This window comes from Hakea prostrata, chromosome 8, assembly GCF_041222555.1.
Source record: "Hakea prostrata isolate BN-2017 chromosome 8, UWA_Hpros_2, whole genome shotgun sequence".
In the NCBI taxonomy this organism is placed as follows: Eukaryota; Viridiplantae; Streptophyta; class Magnoliopsida; order Proteales; family Proteaceae; genus Hakea; species Hakea prostrata.
In genome coordinates, this window is record NC_142607.1 from 6,382,973 (window position 1) to 6,409,807 (window position 26,835).

Here is a 26,835-nt window from a genome sequence, read left to right on the forward strand (position 1 = left end):
TAAATGCGCAGCACTGAGCTGCGCATAGTTTAGATTTAGCCAGTCATACATTAAAATCTCAGCCATCCAAAAACCCCATGTGCACTAAATGCCAACTTAAGAGAGTAAACCGGTTTTTACTTTTAACGAACCAAACCATCTGATATTAACTCGAACCAAACCAACCACTATTTTAAGTTTTTTATTTTCACACATCTGCAAACTCGTGGACGGGATTTATTTGCAGCAGCTGCTGCTGGTAGTGGACGGTTGTGATAGCGCCACGTTATTCAAAAATTATCTAAAGCTGCATTTGTTTGCTGGAATAAAGGTGGGGTGGGAAAATTTTCTTGAAAAAAATTTAAATTTTTTACTTTTCCGTTAAACCCCAGAATTCTTGAAAGGAGGCATTTGTTTGGTTATTTGGTTGTTTGGGGTGGGAAATTGAGAGTTCAAGAAAACTTGTCGATGTGGCAACCTAACTTTCCCACCCCATGCCCTTTTAAAATCTCACATATTTTGTGGGACTTTGTGGAAAAATTTGAAAAAGTAAAATGGACCCACCCTATCATTTTTCCAAATCTTTCCTTTCAGAAAGTTTGGAAAAGTAAAAAACGGGACCTATATGTTTTTTTTTCCACCCCACATTTGCAAACAAATACAACCTAACGGTTAAAAATCAAAGGGTGGGTATACTTGTAAATACCATTTTTTTTATTTTACATTTTAAGGGTTTAAGTTTCCTAATTTACTAAAACGAGGTCCCTTATATACCCACGACCAAATCCCTCCCTCTCTCATTATTCTCAATGCTCTTCTTCTTTGTTTGAAAACAGAAGAAACCGAATGGCGTTGGATTGGTCAATACACTACAATAGCTTTCAACCCACTTTAAGAAAACAAGTGATCAGCTAGCAAACATTCAACGTTCTAGCTTCATGTTGATGCAAGAAATATGGCATTAGATCCTTGGTTCGCTCTAGATCTAGCCCTCGCTCCTGAGACAGAAAGAATGTGAAAGTGGGCCGCCTCTGAGGACGGGAAACCACCTCTAATGATTGGATTAGCTCAGGCCAGCAAATGAAAGACTCCATTGAGGAGTGAAGACCCCAAGAGATGACGAAGGTCGTCCTCTTGAAGGGTTCAAAAGCTAAAGAATGCAAATGGCTAGAGAGTGTAGAGCTTACCCACGTTCACGCTTACCGATGGGTTATATAGTGGATTCATACCTCCAAAGGTTGAATGCTTCTCGACATTTGGATGTTCACTAGTGAGATGGAGGGTGGAGATGACTCCTACCACCCCTAGGATCCTGATGCAACCTAGACGATCGATTTCAGCCACCATGAGGGTCCAATCCAGGTGTCTTATCTCAAGCTTTAATGTGTTGGAGCCCTCTAAGGAAGATAGGGATCCTGTTGTCCCAAGGCTCAAGAAGATCTTTAGCCACACAACATTCCCTGAGGTAGCCGACTTCCCTCTTGGAAAATGGTCCCCAGTGCGTTGGCTCGTGCCACCTAGATTGTCCCAAGGCTCACTTGGAGATGATGAGCTGTCTCGGACACGCAGGGCCTCCTCCAAATAAATGAGCTCTGGGCCTAAACACAAATCTGGAGAAAACCCAGGCCCATTGACCACTTTGGATCCGTCTCGGATATCAATTCTCTGGGCCCATTGAGGTATGGCAATAACATTAGCCCCCTAATCTTTATGGCGATCCTTTGACATGGAGATTATTCCCTTCCCGCATTAATACTTTTTCAAAATCCGGAAGGGTCTTCTTGGGAGAGCAAAAACGGCTTCCCATTAAGTAGCTAATTTCCTCAACAAGTCTCGAGACACGATCAAATCACCAAAATTAATACTGACCAAGAACCTCCGGTTGTGCCAACTACCCACGTCTTCTGTGTCAGTAGGTACGTCTTCCTAAGGCCTCCAAGGCAGCCCTCTTTCACCTTGTTTATGTCTCAGGAGCGAGGGCTGGATCTGGAGCAAACCAAGGAGCTAATGCCATATTTCTTGCATCAACACTTCATTACCACAATATATGCTCTTTAGATGAAACATAACCGTCAAGTATTTAGCAATAAAGAACAACTCTATACAGTACCTTCAAGCTTAATGCAAGGATGACTAGGCTCAAACTTTCAGAATCTGGAAATTCGGCACTGGATTCCCCCCCCCTTTCATAGGAAACTTTATAGCAACTGGCAAATCGTGGTTCCGTTTCATATTCCTTGTGCACTCATGGCTTCCTCCTCAAGTCGGATGGAAAAAATTACATTGTGACGGTTCGATGCGTCGAGAGTTGGGCGGCTTTGGCATTATTGCCTGAGAACATGATGGGAATGTAATTTTTTTTTTTTGTGCTGGTGGTAAGAAACTCACCAACGTTCTTTAGGCTAAAATGTGGGCAATTAAAAGGGGGTTTGCAATTAGCGGAGCAATTCCGTTGGAGCCACATAGGATAATCGAGTCTTAACCTGGCGGAGGTATAGTTGAATGTTCACCCTTTCAGTTTCTACTTTTTAGGTTTAATTCCGGACAAAGAAGAAGAGAAGAATGAGAGAGGGATTTGGGTCATGGGTATATGAGGACCTCGTTTTGTAAATTAAGAAACTTAAACCCTTAAAATATAAAAAGAAATTTTGATATTTATAAATGTACCCCGCCCTTTGATTCTCAACTGTTAGATCATTTTCGTCTGACGTGGCACGATCAAGCCATCCGCAGCTGCCAGCAGCTTCTGCAAATAAAAATCTGTTAAAATCTGTTTTCTTCCCTTCATTTACTTATAATCCATGGGATGTACTGAACACTCGAATTTACTGAAAAACCCTACTTACCATTTTACTCTAAAACCCATAGGAAATGTCTTCTCACTTTGCATCCACAACTTGACTTCACTGATATTAGAACTCAGTTAGCCCCTGTTTTGTTTTTGTTTTTTTCGTTTTTTTTGTTTTTTAAATTTTATTTTATTTATCTCTAATTGTGTGTGATCTTTAAGAAGCCACATCGGCCTCAAATGAGAGATCGAATTGAAGTTTATGCATTCTGGTTTTAAATTTCAAGTACTCATCTCTTAGGCCAATTGATAAGTAACAATTCGTTTGAAAAGTCCCACTAAACTTGCGGAAGAAGGAAAACTCTGAAGTACAAACCCTAACCCTAACTGTGATTGTCTGTTTATTCGGTAAAATTTCGGTAAAATTATAAATTTATATGGTGAGTAGAGGTAATTCAAATGTTTTAGATTTTTTTTTTTATTTTAGAAGGCTATTTTTATACATTGGGAATGAAGGTATTACATATCTTACCATCAAACTAAATCGAATCCACAACAATCTTGTGATGGTGATTCGGACACTTTAGATTTACACTCATTACATCCACATTTTCATTTTACACTATTGAATCCTTAGTTGTGTACGCGACACAATCCTCAATGGTTGTGCAACAAACTATCGCTTGGCATCTAACACCGTAACCAACCAAAGATTCAATTTATTTTCATGCTGAAGGGCCAATACTTGGCGTTGAAGAAACTCTATAAACAAGGGTAAAGTTGTACAAGTTTTTTCTAATATTATAATAGTTTTTTCAAATTTACATATTGAACCCCCTTCAATTTATCTAATTCAATGCTGAACCCCCCCCCCCATTTCATGATCTAGGGAAAAATCAGCCTTAACCCCAATAAAACCTCTCCTTCACTGATGGCAACAAATACTGTCCATCATTTCCATCTCTTGCACTCTTGGCCTCCCCCTTCTTCCTCGACCTCGTTGCCACTCTCTGATGGCCATATCCAACACCTCGAAGCTCTTGGGGGCCCGGGAACATCCCATCACCTTAAACTTGTAAAAGTTCTTTCTTATATAATTTTCTCACATTTGCTATTGAACCCCTTCCTTTATCTATTCAATGCTGAACCCCCATTTCGTGATCTAGGGAAAAATCAGCCTTAACCCTAGATACAACCTCTCCTTCACTAATGGTAACAAATAGTGTCCACCATTTACATCTCTTGCACTTGATCTTGGCCTCCCCCTTTCAGCTCTCCACCACAAATTTGGTGGGGCCCACTTTCTGACTGCAAAATCCAAAGAATCAAGAAACCCTTGGGGGCCCAGATCATCCCATCACCTTTCAAGCCCCTTGTTTGCTACCTGGTGGTAAATCTCTCGGAGAACACTGTCACCACTGACAAAGTTTGTTGAGCCCGCATCCTCCTTATTCTTCTTCCTCCTTTTTACGACTAACACCTACAATTTTAAACTGCCTCTTAAATACGGACAAAATGACGGACTATTTTGGATCAAAAGACTTGGTAGACCAAGACAGTGGCACCAAAGAAGGAATCTGGAATAGAATGTTCCAGGGCAGAATGTCAGCCTTATCTTGTAAATTTAATATTCTTTAGGAGTTTTTACAGGAAAAGAAAACTACGTTCCAAAGGAGGTGTAATTATAATTAAGAAACCATTTTAGGAAAAAATCTACTTCTACTAATCGTTGGATATTCTAAATGACAGGTGTCATATCCTAAACCCGCGCGACGTCAGAGTTTAGTTGGGATAAATTGGGCATTCTAGATAAGCTAGATGTATATATACAAATACATATATAAAAATAACAAAAATGGTAAAAACTGAAAGGAGGTTTTTAACAATTCGAGTCTTGCTACAGCTTTCCGGAATTCCCCGAGGTTCTACTGCTTTGCCAATCTTCATCTAAACAATTCTGTCCCGAAATTATACGGATTAATTTCTTCCTTCAAAAGGCATACCGTAGCTTTTTGACTAATAGCACAACAATCCATACAACCTAATCCTATGCAAGCATTATCCTATATACAGAGTGGAGAATACAAGCAAGTCGCTGGATCAATCCCAATCAGCATCAAAGAACCCAGCGTCCTTCATCTCGGAGTAATAAGCATTTTCCAATCGCATATCTTCCTCCTGAAATGGAACATCACAGATTCCACAATATACATTAGCCTTGCTTCAATCAAAATCTATAATCAGACACTGGAAAACAATATGAAACCACTGTACAATGGCAATGTCAAGAAGATTACCTGGAAAAAATCTGCCAGAAATGTAACATACAGTAGTGGAAGATAAAAGCCATGATAGCAAATAGTGGTGAGATTATGCAGCCTGTGAAAAAAGAAAGAACAAACTAACTTTAGAAAATAAAAAATAAAAAAATTAAAGAATCTTTGAGACACTAATTATTATTTGTTCCTTTTAAAAGATAAAAGTATTCCTTTATTCATGACAAAAGAAAAATCCCCCCATTGTGGGCATCTAAATCCCATTGATTGAACCCAAAAAGGTAAGTTTGACCATCAACAGTATGATGTAGGAGTTGATGAAAACCCAGACGCCAATCACAGTGTCCATCACCAATGGGCAAGTAATCTTTCTTTCTCTATTGATGAAAAAAGGCTTTTGCCCAAAGGATATACCAGAAACCAAAGCTGACACCATTTCCCATGAGTCCACATGCGAACAATGCAGCTACATTCAATGAGAACATGATGATGACATAGTTGTAGAATGCTGGTCTTGCTGCAGCAGGGCAAAAATGAAGTTAGGTCAGACCTCCCAAGTACATGTGAATAAAATAACAAAGACAAAAAGAGTAATTACCCGGTAACCTGTCTCTCCATTTCGAGTTATACATGCACAAAATGACACCATACACTGCAGTAAGCAATAACTTGTGGACAACCCATAAACCCCACTTCACCCTCTGTGTGGTTTCCTCACTATCAATGAACAGTGGAATCTCAAAACCAAACACATAAATTGCCTGGAAAAGTAATGCCCCTCAAGATCAGCTCCAGCATGAAATAAAAGGGTTGATAACTTGAGAGTGTTATAAAAATAATGAATCTGGTTGTAACAGGATTCAGAAGTGACAAATAAACACAACACTAATCTCTCTTCTAAATAGTGAATTGTTAACCTTAATGTAGGCATTTTTAGAAAGAGCAATAGTAGTAGCATACCTAACCTAGAGGGTAGAAAAAATGAATGACAACCTTAAAAGACACTTTACACAAATAGAAAATAGAAAATAGAAAAAGGATGGGGGGGGGGAAGCTATAATGTGGGAAATAACCTTGGCATAGCTGAATTCCCACAACCACTGCCATTTGTACGCTCGTTTACTTAACTGCCTATGATTGAATTATAATCAAGCATAACCAATAAAAAGGAGATGTGTTATTCCTCTTCAAACTTGCAATTTGCCATTGAACTTCACCAAATAATTAAGCCCCCAAAACACAGGGTGCCAAAAGTGTGTTGAGAAAGATCAAGTTTCATTGATGAAGTGCACCTCAGTAGCTCTCTCATCCATATTAATTCTTGCCATCTAGTACTCTTTGGACAGTGATTTTCTCAAAGCATCAGAATATCATTCTTATGATGCAGCCCCAGACTGAAAAACATCAACTAGGGGCCAGTTAGCCAGGATCTGTGACAAACAGGCAGGTCCAAATGAGTCAGAATAGGTTTTATAGTCAAAATTGGGGTTTCCCCGGGATACTGCGAAATAAGGGTTGAGATCATTGGACAGATCTGAAGGTTCTGAGAATTCCTAACTTCTTGCTTTGGGTTCTCCTGGGTGGAGATGGTTGGGTATTGATTGGAGCTGATAGTAAGCAATGGTTGGGAGATTGTTAGCTAGATATAGGTTAGCTTGTAAAAAAATTTGGGAGACCTTTTGGGGTGTATAAGCCCAAAGAAATTTGGGAGATCATTTGGAGTGTCTAAGAGCAAAGAAAATAGGGAGATCAATTGGAGTGTATAAGACGAACATCTATATTTGGGTTCTCCTGCTTGTATGTAGAAACTTGAATAAATATGGTATCTTGATATTAATTTCAAATCTTGAAGGAGATCTTTAAGAACTTGAAAGGAAGCTTCAATTGAACCTCCCACCTCCCAGGCACTGTTCCACCACAAGGCGTCAATTGGTTCCACACTAACCTCATCAGATTTTAGATTACCACACTAAACTAAGCTCTCAAAACGGAAGAAGAAAGGCAGCAGCAGCTTCCAGAGCAATTCCATTAATCAAATACAGGTCCAATACTTGCCCTATTACCACTGATGTCTTCCTAGACTAATAGATGATCAACTATGGGCCAGTTCTTCCAAGATTTTTATCAGAACCAACTTAAATGGGGTTCAAGAAAGTGTTTCTTGAACTTTTTGGTCAGGGTGTCTCTGGGGTAGAAATAGGAAGATCTCATAAGATGTCCCTCAGATAACAGTTGGCTATGGGATTTGATGGTGTAATAATGAACGGCTAAAGAGGTCATGTGTCAAGTTAGGGATCAAACAAATCTCTCTAGAAAAAATTGCCACAGAGATGTAAGATAGAAGCCTTTGATCTAGAGATTTGTAACCAGATGGGGATGGAACTTGGGCGGAATATAGATGATGATGCAAGAAGATGGTCCATAAAGGTTAACAATGTTCTAATAAGTAAAATGGACTATAATAGGTTCTTGTTTTAGGATTTTAGGGAAACAAAGAGTAAAATTGAAAGAACTTTGCTAGTTTATAGGTTTAGGGATGTTGGAATGAGCTAAAACATGGAGACAAGGTAGGTAAAGATAAAGGAATATCATCCTTCAAGTTTAGTCGGATTTGGATGACCAAACCAAAAGACACAGAGTTTCTTGTTCTGGGGGTTTTACGGAGTCCAAAAATTCAAGAAAATAGAAAAAGGGTGAAAGAGAGATGGAAGTGGTGCTGGCCTGAAGCTTACCTTGATGGAGACACCTTCTATGAAGATGTGGAGGAGCTGAAATGGATCAATGTCAGTTGAATTCTCAAGTCTCAACTAAAGCAGGATCTGGCTTGACTTCACCAAGAACACTAGCTATAACCCACACTGGAAGTTCCTTACCAAGGCTAACACCGACCAGTACCAAGATTAGTAAAACACTCAAAAGAGTAACAGCAAAAGCTAATGCAAATATCAAATAGTGAGTCTGTACTTTATGCTTCCCTCTAGAAGGCTATAGATTGATGCCTAATCAACCTTACAACTCATTAAAGAAATAGGAATGAACCTCCTAAAGGAAATATAACTTAAAAACCTATGAAACCTAGGAAGCTAGGACTCCTTGTGGCCTTGAACAGTTAAAATTTAAATAAAGCATAAGAAGAGACTTCTCTGCCTGTTATAATATACGGTGCACATAATTTACATTAAAATCAATTAACTAAACAATTTTCGTACTTAACCTAGGTGCTCCCATTATAGGCCCATTTCACTTTAAAACTAAAGGATCAAGGACCCATGACCAAGGTAACCCAACCCTAGGTTTATTTGAAGAAAAATAAGCCCAAATAGATGCTGATCATGCATCAACAACTTCATATAAAAGACTCAAAATAACTCCTATTCTGAAAAGGAAAGACCAAACCAATCTAGTACCTATCAAGGAAATAGGCTCAAAACAGGACTCTAGTTAAACAAATGAATTAAATATTAGTTGCCCATATCTGCCCATATTTTAGGTCCATTAAATAGGCCAGTTACAAAGTACACCCATGGGATTGAAAGCCAAATACAACCCAAAGATTATTTCAATTAAAATACGCCCTAAGTAACTTATCTATATAACTTGGTCTACCACACAACCAAAACTTAAGCATATATCGAATTTACTCCCTTCCATGCCAACCATGCCAACAGGCTTAACATTTGAAAATGACTCATAAACACTTCTCTGATAAACTTAGCACAATTATCATTTTTTCCTCAAAGATTTCACACTATTAAGACTGTGAGCTGCAAAAAGGTTCTCTCACTTGATGCGCTGCTTATACGCAAAGACACATGTTGCGTGGGTCCGATTTCCAAGATGGAACTTAAGCAATGATGCAATATGTATCACCAAGTAAGCCACTATGTCAAAATATACTTGGTTAACTGCATCTTTCATCATAAAGAATCTGTTCACATTTTTGTTAAACATTCACACCTCTGAAATGGCATTGATAAAAGTCTAGAACGAACACTAAGTTGATAATATCATATTTCTTTCCAGCCACAGCCAAGCAATTGGGAGAGAAAAGAATCTTATATCGACTTTCCTGGGCCAAAAAATTGACACAACTAACAGTCAATAATGGGACCAAGACAAACCAGTTAAAACAGAACCATGAGTAAGAATGAAGCAAAAATAGCACCCAGCCTAAGCACTTCCTTCTACAGGATCTTTATCAAGTCTAAGCACAGAAAAAAAACCTATAACTTGAGTCTGCAAAATCTGTATGAGCACACGACAAATTCAATTTAATTTAGCAACATGCAGAATTTAAATTAAATGGAATAAACAAAAACGAGGCTACCTTAAGAAGTATATCTGCGCCAACAATAATACCGGAGACCACAAAAGTGCGTGTAAGAGCATCTAGTCCGCTAGCATAATTCCCTTGAAGTAAAAAGGCCATCAAGCTAATCTCCAAGAACAGCAATCCAGATGTTGTAAACAACGTCAAAAGATTCCACGACAGTTCCTTCCCAGAAGTGCATTCCCATGTCTGTGCCAGCAAACCAAAAAAATTCAAGTTAAAACTTGGTACTGTAAATCCCCTCCTTCAAAAAAAAAAAATGATGCCATATCTCAGCAGAAGTCAAATAACATGTAAGCAGGAGAATTAGTTTCCTCATGCATGATCAACTCAGCAAAATGCACCAGAATTCAGCAGTTCTCTAGCATACATCCTAAAAGGCACGACCTTTCATATGCAATTAATTAAATTATAGCAGCACATGATGAGACCCCCAACTTCAAATCCAATCTCAACCCAGTTTTTATATGGTAGAATTTACACATTCAAATCTTAACCTAAAGAGCCTCAGTCATGAATTGCTTTATAAATATATCCTCATAAATTTTATTGAAAGCTCAAGCTTCACAACTTGATCTAGTCCTTCCTAATCTTATTTTATAACTAAGAAGAATGTTTTCTCATTCAAAACTCTCTCTCTCACCCCCCCCCCCCAAAAAAAAAAAAAAAAAAAAGAAAAAAAAGAAGAAGTTGGAGAATATGGGATATTTGATAGTTTTAACTAGCCCTTCTGAATGAATTTCAACTCATCAAGTTAACCAGTCCAGCTGCAATAGACACATTCACAACTACAAGAATGAGCCTCTCCTTATCCTCTGAGACTGATTTAATGCATTGATCCCAAATTAGTATACAATATGCATACTATACACTTAAAATTGTGGACTCATACCAATAAGATAGGGGAATATGTTTCTACGTTCACGTTGTTTCTTTTCCTTTCTTAGACCAAAGGATATTGTCATCAGTGAGTGACACCTGCTTCCTCACCCCACCTCCTCAAGAAACAAACCACAAATTCAGCAACTGTTCACAGGTAACTCCAAATGCCTAAGTGTATTGCTTTTAAGTATTTTACATTCTATCCAAATTTCCCAATAAATCATTCACAAAGAAACAGAGTTCTGAGATAAAGACTAGAACCGTAAATAGGAAATTAAGTAAAATAGGTAAGATTACAAAGCAACTCCAACCATAACCAAACTGGAGCAAACCCATAAAATCAAATTTTATAAGCAACCACAATTCTCGTGATCGGCACCAGAAAACAGTCGATTATTAAAATAAACACAGAGAAGAAAACTCACGAACCTGTAGGCAGCACCAAATAACATTGAGAATACTAACGAGCCATAGCAGCCCATAATAGGCCATAATGATGTACGATCTGCCATGAGAGAGCTTCGTGAAGCTCTTCTTGGCCTGCAACGATAGAAACACAACAAATAGAACCGAGGGAACAATCAAGGAGATATTGTACCACACACCATGGCAATTAGAAAGCCAACCGGAAAATCTTCGACTATAATCGGCTTTTTCAGTAACGGAATCCGAAATTACATAAAAGGGAGCCTCTGCAACTTTTTCCATTGCCTTCAATTATCCCTACCGATAGCAAAATTCATTACGGGAAACGCTAATTTGACGTCTGCTTTGTTTGAATCTTGCAGATGAATTTGGAAACCCTAGAAACCAAAGCACAACGAAAGCAGAGCCCCTCAGAAATCGCAACAAAGTCAAACCTTATGAAGACATGAAGAAATTCGTTAAAGAAGCTCTTTGATTGTCGCTTTTTTGTCCTCACTCGTCGAGATTCGATGTTCCCTTATGAATTAACTTCCCAGCAATCATAAGCCTTGTTCTCAAGGAACCTGTAGCAGATGATAATATCTATCACGATCCACCGTCCACGGTAGATACGAATCAAGATAGCAGTGGAAATCGTGAGTCGGCAGTCGGGACTTCGGATTTTTCTTTTTCTTTTTCCCCTTTTTGTAATTTGCGATGCTGAACTCTTTTTTTTATTTTTTTAAGGTATCTTGTTACTATGGAATGGGAGTTAAATTACTAATATACGCTACCGAGTGGGTGGGAGGACTTTCCTTTGAGAGGGTGGGTCTTAAACCGCTTTACTAACCCATCATTGGCTTTGCAATGGAAACTTTCGATCAGGAAGGTGTGAAGTGTGAATCCACTGCGAGGAGGAAAATTTTTATGCAATCTATTTTGGCATCTGTTTTCTTGTAGATGTGGGACATGTGTCCCAAGTCCCAACATCCCATCAAATAGTTGAAATTTGTGATTAAATTTTAAAAAGTAATAATATGACTTGTAAATAGACCTCGACCATTTGATGTGATTTGGGACACATGTCACACATCTACAAGGAAATGATGGTCAATTTCCTTGTTAGATATGAATTGGATATTTGTTTAGTTTAAGGGGAGCAAAAAAGTGAAAAGTGAAATTGACCGGAATGGAAAAAATAAAAATAGAGCAAATTCCATTGACAGAAAATACAAACATTCCAACAAATTTTCATTGGACACGTTAGTCTAATTTATTACAAAAAATCTTTAAATCACTGTTTATTATTTTTTTCTTCGGATTTTTTTGGGTACAATGGGGCTTTATTAAGCCGAGGGATGGGATATTAATATGCAGCAACAGTCGAACCCACGACCTCTTCACTAAGAGGTATTGGTTTCAACCACTAGAATAGCTCTGCGTTGGTTTTCTTCGAATATTTTTAGAATTGAGAGAAACAATGATTTAATGATTTCAGTAACAAATTAGACTAATGTGTCCAATGGAAATCTAATTTTTTGTTGTTTATGTTTTTCAAACATAAAGTGAGGTGTCAGTGCTTTAAGGCCTCTTATTTTAGGGTCCTAGCGCATTTTGCTCATAAAAATAAAAAAATTTGGGTAAGGTAAATCGTAAATTTAAATACATCAAATGAGTTCTCATTCTACCTAAGAACAAAAAAAGAGTTTTTTATATGTGGGTCCTCTTAGAGAAGTATAAACTATAACCTAATGTTGAATTCTCTTGGCCTGTTTGGTTACATGAATCCAGAGATTTCAAATCTCTGGATTCACAAATTGGAGATTTATACCCGTTTGGTTGTGTGAATCCATAGATTCATGAAATCTAGGAATTCACATTTTTACACTAAAAACGTAAATCTGTAGATTTATAAGTATGAGGTGAATCTAGAGATTTCACCCCTACTATAAAGTCACTACACATTTGAACCATGACTCAATAGATGTTTTTTCAAGATGAATTTACAAATTTCATTCCAAAGATTCAGGCTAACCAAACAGTTAATTATGAACATGACTCCATAAATTTGAAATTTATAGATTTCAAATCTCTAGATTTTTAAAATCTCTACACTCAAGTAACCAAACAAGCCCTAAATCTAAATTACATTTGGATCTTAAAGTAACTAGCATTGTCTCTTAGTGTTAAGTTTTTTTTCAATCTCAAAATTAGATAGATCAAAATACCCCTCAGATTGTTTAATGACCAAAATAGTCTACTCAACATTATTTTCATTCTTATACCAACTATACTAATACCTAACCAAAATTGGATGAGAATTTGCACAATTGCCTTTACTTTCTAAGGAGGAAATTTATTGGGGGTTAATTTTTTTATATCTATCTATTATTTAATTAAATATATGACTAAACTTTAAGGTGCAATTTTTTTTCCTGAAGGTGGTAAGAAATTCTGCTTCATTTTCTCCATCTTCTTCCTCTTTCCAAGATAGGATTGAGTCCGTATTCTTTCCTTCTGTTTTCCCTTTTTTATTTTTTTCTCCCTCCAGGAGCCAACCTACCCTAGTGGAAGAGCCGAAGAGGGAATACATACATAAACTATAAGACTTTGTCATGGAATGAGTGTTGGCATTAGAATGAAAATATGATATGTAGGAGGGGCTTTTTTTTTTTTTTTTTTTGGCTTTTTGTTTTTGTTTTTGTTTGTTTTTTAGCAAATTGCATTGGCATCCCCAAAATGAAGGTCTTAAAGCACTAACACCCCACTTTTTGTTTATTTTGCTCTCTTTTTTTTCTTTTTTTTTTAGCACTTGTATTTTTTTTAATTTTGGAAATGAAATGTATTCCGCAAAGGTCAAACCCATGACCTCTTCACTGAAAAATATGGATCTTACCATTCAACCAGCTTGTGTGTACCTTGATCACATCCTCAAAGGGAGCTTGTGCGCACCTTGAAGGGGCTATTTTGCTTATTAAACAACCTGAGAGGTATTGTGGTCTCTCCATGTTTGGAATTCGAAATAATTATTCCTTAACATGTAGTTTGGTAGAAGATTCAACCATCCTTACGAAAATTCTATTACTGACGGTTGTTTCATGGTGAATCTCACTCACCTTAGATTGCTATTTCATGGTGAATCTTACTTCACCTTGTATTGCTATTTTATCATATCTATATCAATCTTGGGCATCTAGTGCAACAAGTTAGCTATTATTAATAAACAAATATCTGTTTTTTGTTAAAATTTTGAATAATTAAAATAAATTTTCTTTAAAACATTAACCATCATTCTCCTCCCTAATTACAATAAGAAATGAAGAAATGTTTTCCTTCCACACAGTAATTCACATATGCCGATCATAATCAACCAACAATAGCAAACAAGCATTGACTATCATAGATATTTAAGTTATTGTATGTACATCTTGTCCGTTAGTTCTTCCTTAGAGAAGTACACTAATAAAACCACCTAACCTGCCATCAAAACAAGAAGAAAAAATTATAATAATAAGCAAGAAAAATGAAAAGAATCAACTAAATATATATACGAGAAAAGCTTAATCCAATAGTTGAATCTACAGATAAGCTTGTGCAAGTCTTAGATATTGAAGAAACCACTCCCTTTGTGGGTAAAAATCCTTCAATCGCTGCCTATTCTAAGAGTGGTAATAGGGTGTTATTGGAGAGCCATAGGTTTTTGGTGATGGAGGTTGGATGGTTTAATAAGTTCATCCAAACACCAAATCAACAAGAGAACAAATATTTTCTTAAACAATTATGAAAATGGTGGATTAAATCAGAAAATAATTGCGAAAGAATGTAGAATGAGATATAAATCAAAGAAGCCTTTCAAAACCTTGAAGCAAATTAAATCTTCAAATATTGGTCAATATAATATACTTAGGAGTTTGGATTAAATTTACATGCAAAAACCAATGCAAGCATGGGAAAAATATTATTTCTTAAAAGAACCAAAAGAGAAAAGACATAACCAATGATAACAATAATAACAATAACGAATATTACCACGCGTGCAGAAGTTATTATGAAACTGAGAAGAAGCAAAGTGCCAAGGAATGGAAGAAACTGAATCTTAAGGAAGTTGAATGAGCTATCTTACTATAACTTTCAAGTGTGAGCCCTCAGTGATGTAATCAAAATTTTCCTCTTAAGAATCCCAAGTGAGATCCATGGGATGTTGAAGGATTCTGTGTGAATACAAATCAATTCTGTGTGAATACAAATCCCTCTCTCCGCGCAGGCATGATATCATGACACGTGTCGATTCAATAATTTGATGAGTCAAATTGTAGAATGCAATCACTCCAGGTGGCAATGAATTGAGCTTCCAAACCGTTCGGTCTTCATTCTACATAGAATTAGATGAACTCTATCAGCAAGCAGCATGAGTATTGAATGAAGAGTTACAAGAACGGAAGCACGACTGCAACAAATCAGTGATCATCAATGTGGAAGCACTACTAAGAGCTTCTTCTTAGTGAAATGACTAATCAATGGGAAAATTTAAATTATACCATGAAATGCATTATTCATTACATCTAAACAAGTATCTCTCAACAACTACCTTCTACAATGTCTAATCAATCTATTAGTAATTATTTCATAGGTCCTCTGTGAAATGGAAAGGTTTTCTCTTAGAAGGCAAGGGAATGGAGTTTTCTTTTTTCCTCAATACTTTGAAGTAAAGAATAGTTCTCCACAGCTAAATGCTTTCAATTCCTGTAAAGAGAATTCCTAATTCCACAAAACATCCCACCTATGAATAGGAATGCATCCAAGAATGACTCTTGGTAATGTTCCCAAAACAGAAAAGGCTACAGAAGACAAGTAGATGATAGGCAGTTTGTGCAAATGATATTAGTGCAGTTTGGATAAAAAGTGTCATTTGGGTAAGAACAAAACACAGTGGAGTAAATGCCCAAAACAGAAGAATGACACCTCCAAACCATATCTTGTCAACGGTGATATATTCTAGTGATAACTCGTTTTCTCCACACCTTCAAGTTGAAAATATTCATTCCAAATTCCCACCCATAAGTACCGTTGGATAAGAATATTATTATTATTATTATTTTTTTTTTGGTTGTCAACCCTGGTTTCCAAGGCTTTGCCCTGACTAATCCGGTGTTCGACCTGGGTTGCATACCTGGCTGTGGTTGGTGAGTCTCTCAGCGGGGATTTTTTGCATCCATAAGGTTTCGATTCCGGAACCTTGCTTATGCGGACTAAGCTGCTTACCACTTGGACCAACCCCCGTTGGTTTTTGGATAAGAATATATATATATATATACTTACATAGAAAACTCAACTATCTTGTCAAGTATATATATATTTTTTCATATTTATGAAAAACAAAACGGCAATAACTCAATAACAAACTGATAAGATCTAATTAAAATAAACAAATAATAGACTGAATTGCATCAAACAACTGATTGGTTCTTGTTTGCATATAACATGAACAAATTCAATGCAACCTGACTAAAACTGGATCAAACTCAGAAAGGATTGAAGACTAAAGAAAATCTTCTAATGGCAAAACATGTTTTATAACCGAACTTGAGTCAGCCTCTTGGCTTCTCACCCCAAGAAGTCAATTGAATTGAACACTAGCCATTTCTAACTTATTAGATCAAACACTAAGTAACCCCATGAGAGACCCGTGCAAACAGAACCAAAGTAGTTGAGTAAGAATCCTGGACCTTGATTTGCTAGCAATACAGATAAAAATAAAAATCAAGAACAAGCTCTAGATACCCAAAAATAAAAATGAGGACAGTTTGAAAAATAGACAAAAGATACAAACAAAAAGCTTGAAAAACGAAAATTTATAGACACATTGGTTTAGTTTTTTTTTTTGTGGTGAGGACACACTGGTTTAGTCACTCTTAGTATAGGCCCAACTCCCAAGTATGGCCTATTAGGAGTCCAATAATGGACTAAAATTGAATTTTTATATTCAATATTGCAATTGGTTGACTATCCCTGTCTTTTGGTGTCAGGTAGCTAGATTACATGGGTCATTCACAATTGCAGTCATTATGTCCTCAATATGTCATGGTGGAATATAAGCAATTACATAAACAACGGTCAATAATCCCAAATCAAACTTGGAGAAAAAGAAGATATCAGTAGTATTTAGGCTCTTATTTAGGAGATTGATAATCAAAATAAGATCCGACCAGAAAACCAGGCCAATATTAGAATGTACTATGATCACAATAAAACTAATCCACACATTACTATATTAAATTCCATATAAGGCTCTTTAACATCTAGATATGCGAGATTAGCTTCAATTAATATCTAATCTAGATCAACAATACGAACACTGAAAATCCTAACCCAGACGAATTTTAAAAAACTTAATAGGTAACAACTGAATCAATAGGTGAACAACAGAATACACTGAAATGAAAAATAAGATATAAGAAATAAACAAATTTAAGGTTCCAAAATAATCTGACAATCAAACAATGTAACCAATCCATTGTCAAATTCAAAGGAGCATATTAACAACACAAGCTGCATCGTAGATATTAGAGAAATCTTTATAGATGGAAGGTTCAAAGAAGCAAACACCTACACCAATCAAATGAAATAATTGAGATGATTGAGATGTTACATACGAACCAAACTTTATAAAATCACAAAATCTGTATGAAAACAAATTATGGATCTAACGAAGAAAACCAAAAAAGAAAAAAAGTTACCTTCAATTGAAGAAAAAATGATTGAGATGTTTGAAAATGAAGGAACTGAACAACTTTGCCTCCGGTAGTCAGAACCATTGAGAGAGATCGATTGAAATACTTAACTTCATCTTCCTAATTCATCACCAATTCATCATAGGAAAAGATTGTGAGAGATGAGAGAGATTGAGAGACATTTTGTGAGAGGGGATTGAGAGAGATCGAGGGACATTAAAAGTTAAAACATGATTAATCATAGTATTATACTTTTATTATTGAAAACTAAAATGTCAAAAATATTTCTGCAAAAAATAAGTAAATAAAAAAATATAGTACAAAACTAAAGGTATTTGAAAAAAAGAGAAGGACAGAAAAGACAGAAAAAGATTTGTGACGAAAGAGGAGTACATGTTTTTATATAATAGTATGATATATATATATATTCATAAGGTTTTTTAACAATTATGGAAAGTTGATATGAGATACTATAAACTATCAACGTGTGAACACTTATAGAAACACAAAAGATTTAAACCTTTTGACCAAGTATTTTCTTGAAAAACAAATAGATTTATTAAGATATGTGATATATAAGTATTCACTACATAATAGTAATTGGTTTTCTCTTTTTCCCAAAGTTTTTCTCTAAGATTATATTTCTATTCAAGTCTCTCAATTAAACAAGTCGTTGACAAAGTTTTCTATCAACAACAAATCTTGTATATGAAAATAGTTAGTTTTGACCAAATATTTTCTCAAAAAACAAAGAGATTGATTAAGATATGTGATAAAAATGTACTTACTATACAATTGCTATTTCTCTTTTTCCCAAAGGCCCAAGTTGCGCCATTTGAACACAAGATCTTTTACCCAGCAGCGAAAGCCGGAAAAAAAAAAAAAAGCGCTGAGGAGCCTGCCCTGCGGCCGAAAAGATAGGCCAATGTTGGTATCATGCCAAACTCACGTGAACAATTATAGAAACACAAAAGATTTAAACGTTTTGGACAAATATTCTTTTAAAAAGCAAAGAGATTGATTAAGATGTGATAAATATGTACTTACTATGTAATAGTAATTGGTTTTCTCCAGTGTCTTAACCTTATTTAAATATCAATGTTTCTAACACCATGCAATATATATTTGCAGTTGTTTTTGAATATGGAAAACTTAGGTATGGTAGTTTTTAAAGATATAGGTCATACTAAAAATGGGTCACAACTTTTATATTTTCATCTAACATTAAATACATGGAGAGACTTATTGATAATGTTTATCATAATAAATGCATGGAGGGATTCTAGACCTTATGGCTTGGGAACCTATATGCTTTGATTAGGGCTCTAACACCGAGGGGTTGGACTAAGGCATTTCTAATCCCAATCTCAACCTTGAATGTTCTTAGTTAAGCTATTTTTGTCCTGATCCTAATTCAAGGCCTAGGATTCTTGTCCTTAACCCTAAGCCCCAACGTGCAAAGACAAGCCCATTTCCGCCCTAATTGTCCCTAATTGAGCTGGGAAGGGAAATGTTGGCTCTGTCCCTAATAGTTCTATCCATGTCTTTAATTGGCTCGGTCTCTACCCATGATGACTCTATCCTCATCCGTAATTGGCCTTGGCCCTGCCCCTACTCCTATTCATGTCCCTGATCAAATTTGAATTGTATATAATCATATACATAATCAATAGAATCCGTAGTCTTACATGTTAATTTTGAATCTTAACTTCTTATTTAATTTGATCAATCTAACATATAAAAACATTAATTTAATATAACTGTATTATATGGCTAATTGACTAGAAACAAAACTTGATGTTAATATCAAAAAGCCAAATTAAGATCAGGATGGTGGAACAATCCAAGGCAATTCAAATTATAACATTGCAGACCATAAATGGCCACCTAATTATACACAGAAAACTAATATTGTTTCTCACAAACAACTAAGATAAACACACACAGCTAGGCCAAGTTCTAAGATTTGGTGCCATATATAAGGGTGGTGAAGTCAGTCTTGGACGAGGAAGCACCATTAGGGGCATGGCTCTTTGCAAGGTCAACCCATATGCCTCTTCAATGCTAAGGCTCTCTGGCACTTGGCCCTCTGGTAGGATCCAATCAAATGCATGAACTAAGGTTGCAATCAAGAGCTGCACCATTCGCAACCCAAGGCTCATCCCTACACATATCCTGCGCCCTGCTCCAAAGGGTATAGCTTCAAAGTCATTGCCTCTGATATCAATATGGGCTTGTTTACCAGCTGTTGTTGCAGAATTCGGTCTCCCCTGGTCGGACGCTCAAACCTGCAAAAACGTGCTCGACCGGTGTGGTCGAGTTTCGTCTCCGACGAACAAGTTAGTTCAGACAAACAAAAGATGCAAGCTCAATCTCTCAATGTATTCAATAACTTAAGAGTGCATACCTTATGACGATAACAATACCTCTTTATATAGTTCTCACTAGTCGGTTACTAAGAGGAGTTCCTATAATAGAGTTGTATCAGGACCCAACCTCTCTTTCGTTAGTTGAATTCCAATTGAATTGAAGAATTATAATAGAATTTGACACGAATTCAAAGTCGTGTTCGAATCATGACACTGTGGTCGAACCAGTAACCCCGACTTAATTGGTTCGACCATGACATACGGGTTCGACCATAACACTACCTGGGAGAAACCTCTCGGGCCGAAACTCGGGTCAAGCGCAATGGCCCATACGTTGACAAGAACAGTAGAATTCTTTGGGATGTAGTAGCCATTTATCTCACAGCTTTCAGTTGCCATTCTTGGGAGTGATAGTGGTGTTGATGGGTGGAGACGAAATGTTTCTTTGATGATTGCTTGTAGGTAAGTAAGGTGCTGTAGATTTGACTCTGCAACAAGGCGATTCTTTCCAACAACAGAGTCCAACTCTTGTTGGGGTTTGGCTAGCATTTGTGGGTGTCGAATGAGTTCTATTAAGGCCCACTCCGCGGTGCTTGATGATGTATCAGTTCCTGCTGTAAACAAGTCCTACCATCAAAACAAGAAGGTGAGGAATTTAGGATCTCAATTGATATTACAACTTAGTTGATGTGTAACTAGAACTACAATAAGGTTCTGTTTGAAACTCCAACCCAAATCCTGAATACCATGACTTGACCTAGGCCCTAACCCTAATCACAAAACAATAAATCAATAATAAATCTATATTGTATCCCTATACTTATCAAAACTACCCCACAAGATCAAACACTCAACCTTGACCCTAGTCTAGAATGGCTCTAACTACCCTCATAGCTAGAATTTTGTGCCCAAACCCTATTGAGACTTGGGAGACTTGAGTGGGTTTGCAAGGCCCGAACACACCTGCCCTGAAAATTTCTCCAATCCATTCCTTGTAAATGTGTGACATGTGTCTCAACATCACATCAAATGGTTGAAATCCATTTATAAGTCACATCAAAGAGTTGTGGTTAAATTAAAAAAAAATGATGTGATCGACTTGTAAATGGACCTCAACCTTTTGATGTAATGTTAGGATACACGTTACACATTTACAAAGAAATGGATGGTAAGAAATGGACCGGATATTAGTCCCACTTGCCCCTCCTCTCCTTGAGCCCAAAAAATGCTTTGAACTCAAAAGTTTTGCCATGAGAGTGGATTAAGGTCAGGATAGAGTTGTGTTTGACAAGGCAATAAGGCTATTAATTGGGAGTTATTTTTGGTAAAAGTAGGGCAACAATATGAAATTATTCATTGTTTTATTGTTTCATACTTAAGGTGAGGATTAGGGTTAAGTACCTAAGTGTTTAACTTGGCCTAGCTTAACCCAATCTTACAAGGTCAGGGTTAAGGCCAAACTAGGGTATGAATTTGGATCTTAACCCTCCCCTAACAACCTCTCCACCACACATTCGAGGAGTCCAGATCATCTTTCCATCAAGGGAACACCGTGTGCTACCTCGATGCTTTTTCACCACACATATTGTGTGGGGCTCATGTAAGACTCATTGGAGATCTCATATCTTGATAATTTTATCATATTTCAACATGAACCCAACACAATATACGTAGTGGAAAAGCGTCAAAGGAGCACTACTGTGGAGGTGATCCAAACACTATTCAAAGGAGGCTCAACTTTGAACAATGACAACGTGAATCCCCGTGTATGATGGCAGGGGTCAGGAGAGCGTTATCGGTAGAGGAACCGGACTGATTTAGCACAAGCTCAGGATTTCAAACAGCTTAACCCAACCCAACCGTTCTGCACCCTACATGTAAGTTGCAACCCACAAGTAATGCATCTCTATAAGAGGAAGAATATACCAAAAGCAAGGCCTTAATCTCTGTGTATGTAAGTTTGGAGCCTTCCCCATCTGCATGATCCTTCAGTCCGATTAGAATAGTTAACATATCAATGTGCTTATCAATGCCATAGCCTTACCTCCAATGGATTCATGTTCAGCAACAATACTGTTCAAGAACTCTTCAAATCATGCATGAAGCTTCTTCATCTTACCTGCTACCCCTTGCAAATCTAACCACTCCAATGTTGGAATTAAATCCCCAATATTAAACAGTCCAGCAAGCACCATTAACTCCACTACCATCTCTTTGAACTCCTGCGATTTTGGGTTCTCACTTCTCAATACCATCTCCTTCTCGAACACTCTCCACCCAATCATCACCCTTGAAAGTGCACACGTTCAGCAATTGTCCAACGTTCACCGGCACCGCCGCGCGTTCTGCTTTAACGGTGAAGATTCAAGGATCTGGGCAAGATTTAAATCCAGCGGTGGTGAGTCGCTCAAAGAATGCCACGTAGACATCTGCTCCCAAGCAAAACCCTCGACTTTTGCAAGGGTGCTTATTAGAACTGCCGCCTCCTCCTGCAAACACATCAACAGAACAGAAAAAGATAAAATCATGCATTTCTGTTGTGCTGCCGTAACCAAGCGAGAGATTCCTTTTCTCAGCTCATAACACAACCAAATGCCCCTTCCTTCCCTAAGATCTTACAATAAAATGTAGATGTCCTTTTCAAGCCTGCACAGCTATGTGGCCTCAAAAGGTTCAAGAGATCAGTGAATCTGAATTGTTCTTAGGTTTCTCTTTTAATCCATTTTGTTAGTATTCAGGGTTGTTGGGTTCCACCCCTTAATTATAATTTAAATGGATTTCACTCTCGTGTGACTGGAGAAGGTAATTTGGATCTCTCCACCCACCCCTCCACCCATACAATTTAGGCGAGGTCTCACACTCATGTGAGTATCACTATATAGGTGAAGGGATAAGTTGGGTGAAAAGGATTTGGACTCTAGAGAGAGCTCTACAGTACAGCCTACGATCCAGATCGAAACTTGTGGTCGAGACGAAACCTCGACCACTCATTTCACCATTAAACTTTATTTTAAAAAAATACTTACGCAAAAGGAAGCAAACGAATGGTTCAGATTTCGTCTCGACCACAAGTTTCGATCTAAAACGTAGGCTGTATGGTGCTGCATTAAAGCAATTCCCCTCAAGAGAAGAGTCAAGGAAGCACATTATTCCTCTGATGAGTGATTTGGCCTCATCCTTGCACATAAATACAGGTATGAGAAGCAAGCACCAAGGTGAGTCACTAGGGTTCACATCCTCTACAATTCCTTGTAATTCTAGAATATTGTCACAATTAAAACCCAACTAAGAATTGAATCTAATAAATCCCTAAAATTTCTCTCAATTTCATCTCTCCTCTTTTCTTGAGACTTAATTTTAGAAATTTATTAGATTTAATTCTTAGTTGGGTTTTAATTGTGAATGTTGGATAATTATAATGGCCACATGTCATAATTCTAGATAGAAATTAGAGGGAATTGTACATGATATGAACCCACTATAAGATTTGTCCGTGGATACATAAACAGAAGAGCATTTATGAAAATAAAATAAAATAAAATAAAGGAAATTATTATAAATTCGCCTAAATTTGCAATTTGCATAGGATCCTTCCTCTTCATGGGTTGGCAAATTTAACTCCAGTCTACAGAGAATCGTCTCCTTGTAGCAAAGCACGAGAAGAACAATATTGATGGTGACAGATAACTAAGACAAACTTATGCCTAAGCGGGGATTGATTAACTCAGTTTTTCTTTCTTCATTCACTGATTTTCTTTCTTATTTTGGAAAGATTATGATAAGAAGATGTACAATAATTTGTAAGCCAAAAAGATTCAACTACCTGGGTTTTTTCAGAAAAGAAAACTTACCATTGGAAAAAAAAACATGCGTTCATCCCAAAAAAAGGGGGCAAAAATGGGGCAAACTGACAAACCTGTCGGACGTGTTGGAACTTGGAAGTCATCCAAAGCCTCGGCGGAGAAGAGATGAACAAGCAGATCTTGCGAAGCATACGCCAGCGAGGACCATAGGGTGCAAACACAAGGTCCTGATAATTATAAGCTATGTGCTTTGCCCCAGAATTGGGAGGGCGGTTAGAGAAATTGGCATCGTGAGTGTTCAGGAACTGAGCAGCCACGGAAGCCAAAGCAGCAACGAGAACATCGACGGAGCCAAGCGCAGATGCATTAGGGGCCCATGAATTCAAGCCAAGGCAGCCAGGGACTGGTGCGGCTTGGTGCCAAGGTGTGGAAGGTTGCCGATGATTGGCCATGGTTTGGGACCTGGAGGAAGTGGTCTTGGCCCCTTGGGTACGAAACAGTTATAGACGATGCAAGCGATGAATAGGGTGGAGAATATAAGAGCCAAGGGTGTCATCGCCAGGGTTGTGGAATTGATTACAGAGGGAAGAACCCAGCTCACTTCTTAAGGGGGAAATTCCGCAGGAAAGAGCAGAGCAAAGCAGAGTAAACTAAATAATGGGGTTTCAGCACCTCATGGCTTATCCTAGTGTTTGCAGAATGGGATAGGATTTAAAATCTAACCCAACTCCCAGCCTCCAACTAAGAGACGATTTGGACCAACTTCTTCACGTGTTGGTAGGTGATGCAAGATCCTGACCTCTCACACGTACAAGATTTGGAAGTGTTGAAATTAAATGCTATGCATTAAATACGTACAAAATCTCTAGGCTATGCATTTAATGCGCAGGACGACACGACACTGATGTAAAACCGTATTTATAAGGATCTAGATTTGTCATGTATAGTGTTAAGTATGGCTCATGCTTCACATTGTGTTGCTCATAGACATGAGATTCCATGAATTGCTATTACTTAGGGTTTCCAAGCGTTTACATATATTATTTTGTAACAAAATATTAAATATATAGAAAAGATATCCTCTATAGGCCACTATTCTTCTAGTGTCTCTTTTATTATTGTTTTTTATTCGATTGTGTGTGATTGATCGCTCTAATCCTAACATATAGGAAAGATATCCTCTACGGGCCACTGTTTTTCTAGCAAGTCTAGGTCACTGATCTAACATCGAATTTCAAAGTATACCTAAGGTAGCTTGTTACTATGGGTTCAGAATTAAATATTCTTATATTTGGAGGCTAGCGGAGCGCCGTTCTGAGGAAAACGAAGGCAGCCGTGCTTTGAGGTGGAGATTTGGAGGCTAGCGGAGCGTCGTTTTGTCTCTCCACCTCCACCTCCACCTCCACCTCTTTTTTTAGCATCTTCGCCTCCTCTATTCTTCTCTCCGCCTTCACCTTCTCTTTTGCTTTCTTTGGTTTATTTTTTCCTTTTTGCTTTCGCCCTTGCTCTTTCTCTTCGTTCGCCTCGTTCTCTGGTATTTCACACTTCCTCGCCTCGTTCTCCGATCATCTCTTTTCTCAGTTTTTTTTTTTTTTGCTATTTCTCTTTCTCAGTCTGTACCACGGGATTTCTAGAAGCTGGAACTCAGTTTCCGCCCTTGTGGATCCGTAGGTTCTCCATCTCTCTTTTTGCACTTTTGTCCCCCGAGACGGACAGAAAGAAGAAAAAAAAAAAAAAACCGGTGGAAGATTTCTCCATATCTCCAGCTCTCATTCTCTCATTCTCTCCATCTCTCTCTATTTCTCGCTTTTTTCCCAACCGGTGGAAGGTTCAGCTCTCTCCATCTCTCTATTTCTTGCTTTTTTCCCAACCGGTAGAAGGTTCGGCTTATATCAATAGGGGTTGGTCCAAGTGGTAAGCAGCTTGGTCCCCTTAAGCAAGGTTCCGATATCGAAACCTTGTGGATGCAAAAAACCCCGATGGGAGACTCACCCACCACAGCCAGGTGTGCGACCCGGGTCGAACACCGGATTAGTTAGGGCAAAGCCTTGGAAACGGGGTTGGCAAACCAAAAAAAAAAAGAAAAAAGCAACACACCAAGTAGAGGTAGATGCGAGATTCAGTAGTGCATTCCACAGATCTGAAGGTTTTACGCTAGAGCTGGAAGTGCCTCCCGTGGATCTGGAAGCTTTGCTGCTGCGAGAGCCTCGTATTGCTGGTCGCCATCGGTGTGTCTTCGACGTGGCTATCGTTTCCCCCTTTGTGGCGTGTTATCTCTCCGCCTTTGTGGCGTGTTATCTTTCCGCCCTTGTGGCATGTATTTCCATCCTTGGGGCGTGTCTGTGTCAGCCTTTATGGCTTGTCGCCTCTTTGGGCGTTTGTGATGGAGGATACGTATGTCGTATTTCTTGTGCTTAATTGTTGTTGTGGTTGGTACAACCACTATTCTAAGGGCTTATTGGGCTCAACCCATTCCTTAGTTAGGATGACCTTGTCTATTGCATGCATGACATTTGGTCAATTTTCATTCCTTAGTTCGGACAAAACTTTGTGTTTATCTTTTGTATTTCTTTGTTATGTATCTGTATTTCTTTTTAAGTTCATGAATGAAGTTTTTCAGTTTCCTACCCAATATAAAAATATATAAATATTCTTCGTCTTCTTCTAATTAGGGCTTTTTTTTTTCCATTTGTGTTGGACCGACTTACCCCTCTGCCTTTGGGCACAAGAAACAAATTTCCCGTCTTTATTGCAGTCCCTTAAATAGCATTTCTGCAGACAGAGCAATTATTGTGTCGGGTCATTTTCTCGTGACGCTTTGCACCCGAGTTGAAGTTGGAACGGACAAAAGAGAATTAATGAAAGCATCACGGATTTAATAAAAATCTCAAGTTGGACGGGAAAAAACAAAATCTCAAGTGGGAATCTTGCCCACTTGACACTTAACAGGTTAAATCTAGGTTACCCAAACAACTCTGGTCGGGTTCCGGTCTGTCCCATGGTGTGTCCCCTCATAATCATGACCTCTATGGTTCAGGAAATCTGAATAATTTGCTTTGCCATCTGTGAACTCATACGATGCCCTGAAAGATACACAAGCGTAAGGCAATCGTTACACAAATGAGACTCAAGTCACTCAACCAAGCCACCAATGAGTTCTAGCATCAAACATATTCTTACCATCAAAACTTGACAGTGACCCACTTCCACTAGATATCTAAGAGTGTTACATGTTATATGTTGAATAAACCAATACAGGACAGAAGACTAAT

The 26,835-nt window shown here is 37.7% G+C and overlaps 1 protein-coding gene, 1 long non-coding RNA gene and 1 pseudogene across 3 annotated transcripts; all 3 read right to left on the reverse strand.

Moving 5' to 3' along the window:
* Positions 1-4,418: 4,418 nt before the first annotated feature.
* On the reverse strand, positions 4,419-10,967 carry LOC149006513 (protein CANDIDATE G PROTEIN-COUPLED RECEPTOR 2-like). Its single transcript, XM_089166391.1, has 6 exons — positions 10,685-10,967; positions 9,371-9,562; positions 5,642-5,804; positions 5,458-5,560; positions 5,065-5,146; positions 4,419-4,945 (listed from the first exon to the last, which is right to left on the reverse strand). Exons 1-6 carry the CDS (start codon positions 10,961-10,963, stop codon positions 4,868-4,870), a joined length of 897 nt encoding a protein of 298 aa, XP_089022517.1. The 5' UTR covers positions 10,964-10,967; the 3' UTR covers positions 4,419-4,867.
* A 2,384-nt stretch (positions 10,968-13,351) lies between these two features.
* Positions 13,352-25,863, reverse strand: LOC149006514 (uncharacterized). The gene is made up of 3 exons (XR_016175038.1): positions 25,661-25,863; positions 14,784-15,032; positions 13,352-14,137 (listed from the first exon to the last, which is right to left on the reverse strand). It is a non-coding gene; the product is annotated as an uncharacterized LOC149006514 (long non-coding RNA).
* LOC149006515 (flavonoid 3'-monooxygenase-like) lies at positions 18,344-24,412 on the reverse strand (annotated as a pseudogene). Its single transcript, XR_016175037.1, has 4 exons — positions 23,677-24,412; positions 21,687-22,108; positions 20,043-20,387; positions 18,344-19,636 (listed from the first exon to the last, which is right to left on the reverse strand). The product of XR_016175037.1 is annotated as a flavonoid 3'-monooxygenase-like (transcript).
* Positions 25,864-26,835: the final 972 nt, after the last annotated feature.

Bases quoted from the DNA above. Each gene is read 5' to 3' on its own strand.
- LOC149006513 (XM_089166391.1), bottom strand. From the start codon at position 10,963: ATGGAAAAAGTTGCAGAGGCTCCCTTTTATGTAATTTCGGATTCCGTT. The intron at 9,563-10,684 runs GTTCGTGAGTTT...TTGCTGGCACAG, and splicing joins TTATTTGGTGCTGCCTACAG to ACATGGGAATGCACTTCTGG. The intron at 4,946-5,064 runs GTAATCTTCTTG...GTTCCATTTCAG, and splicing joins TTCTGGCAGATTTTTTCCAG to GAGGAAGATATGCGATTGGA.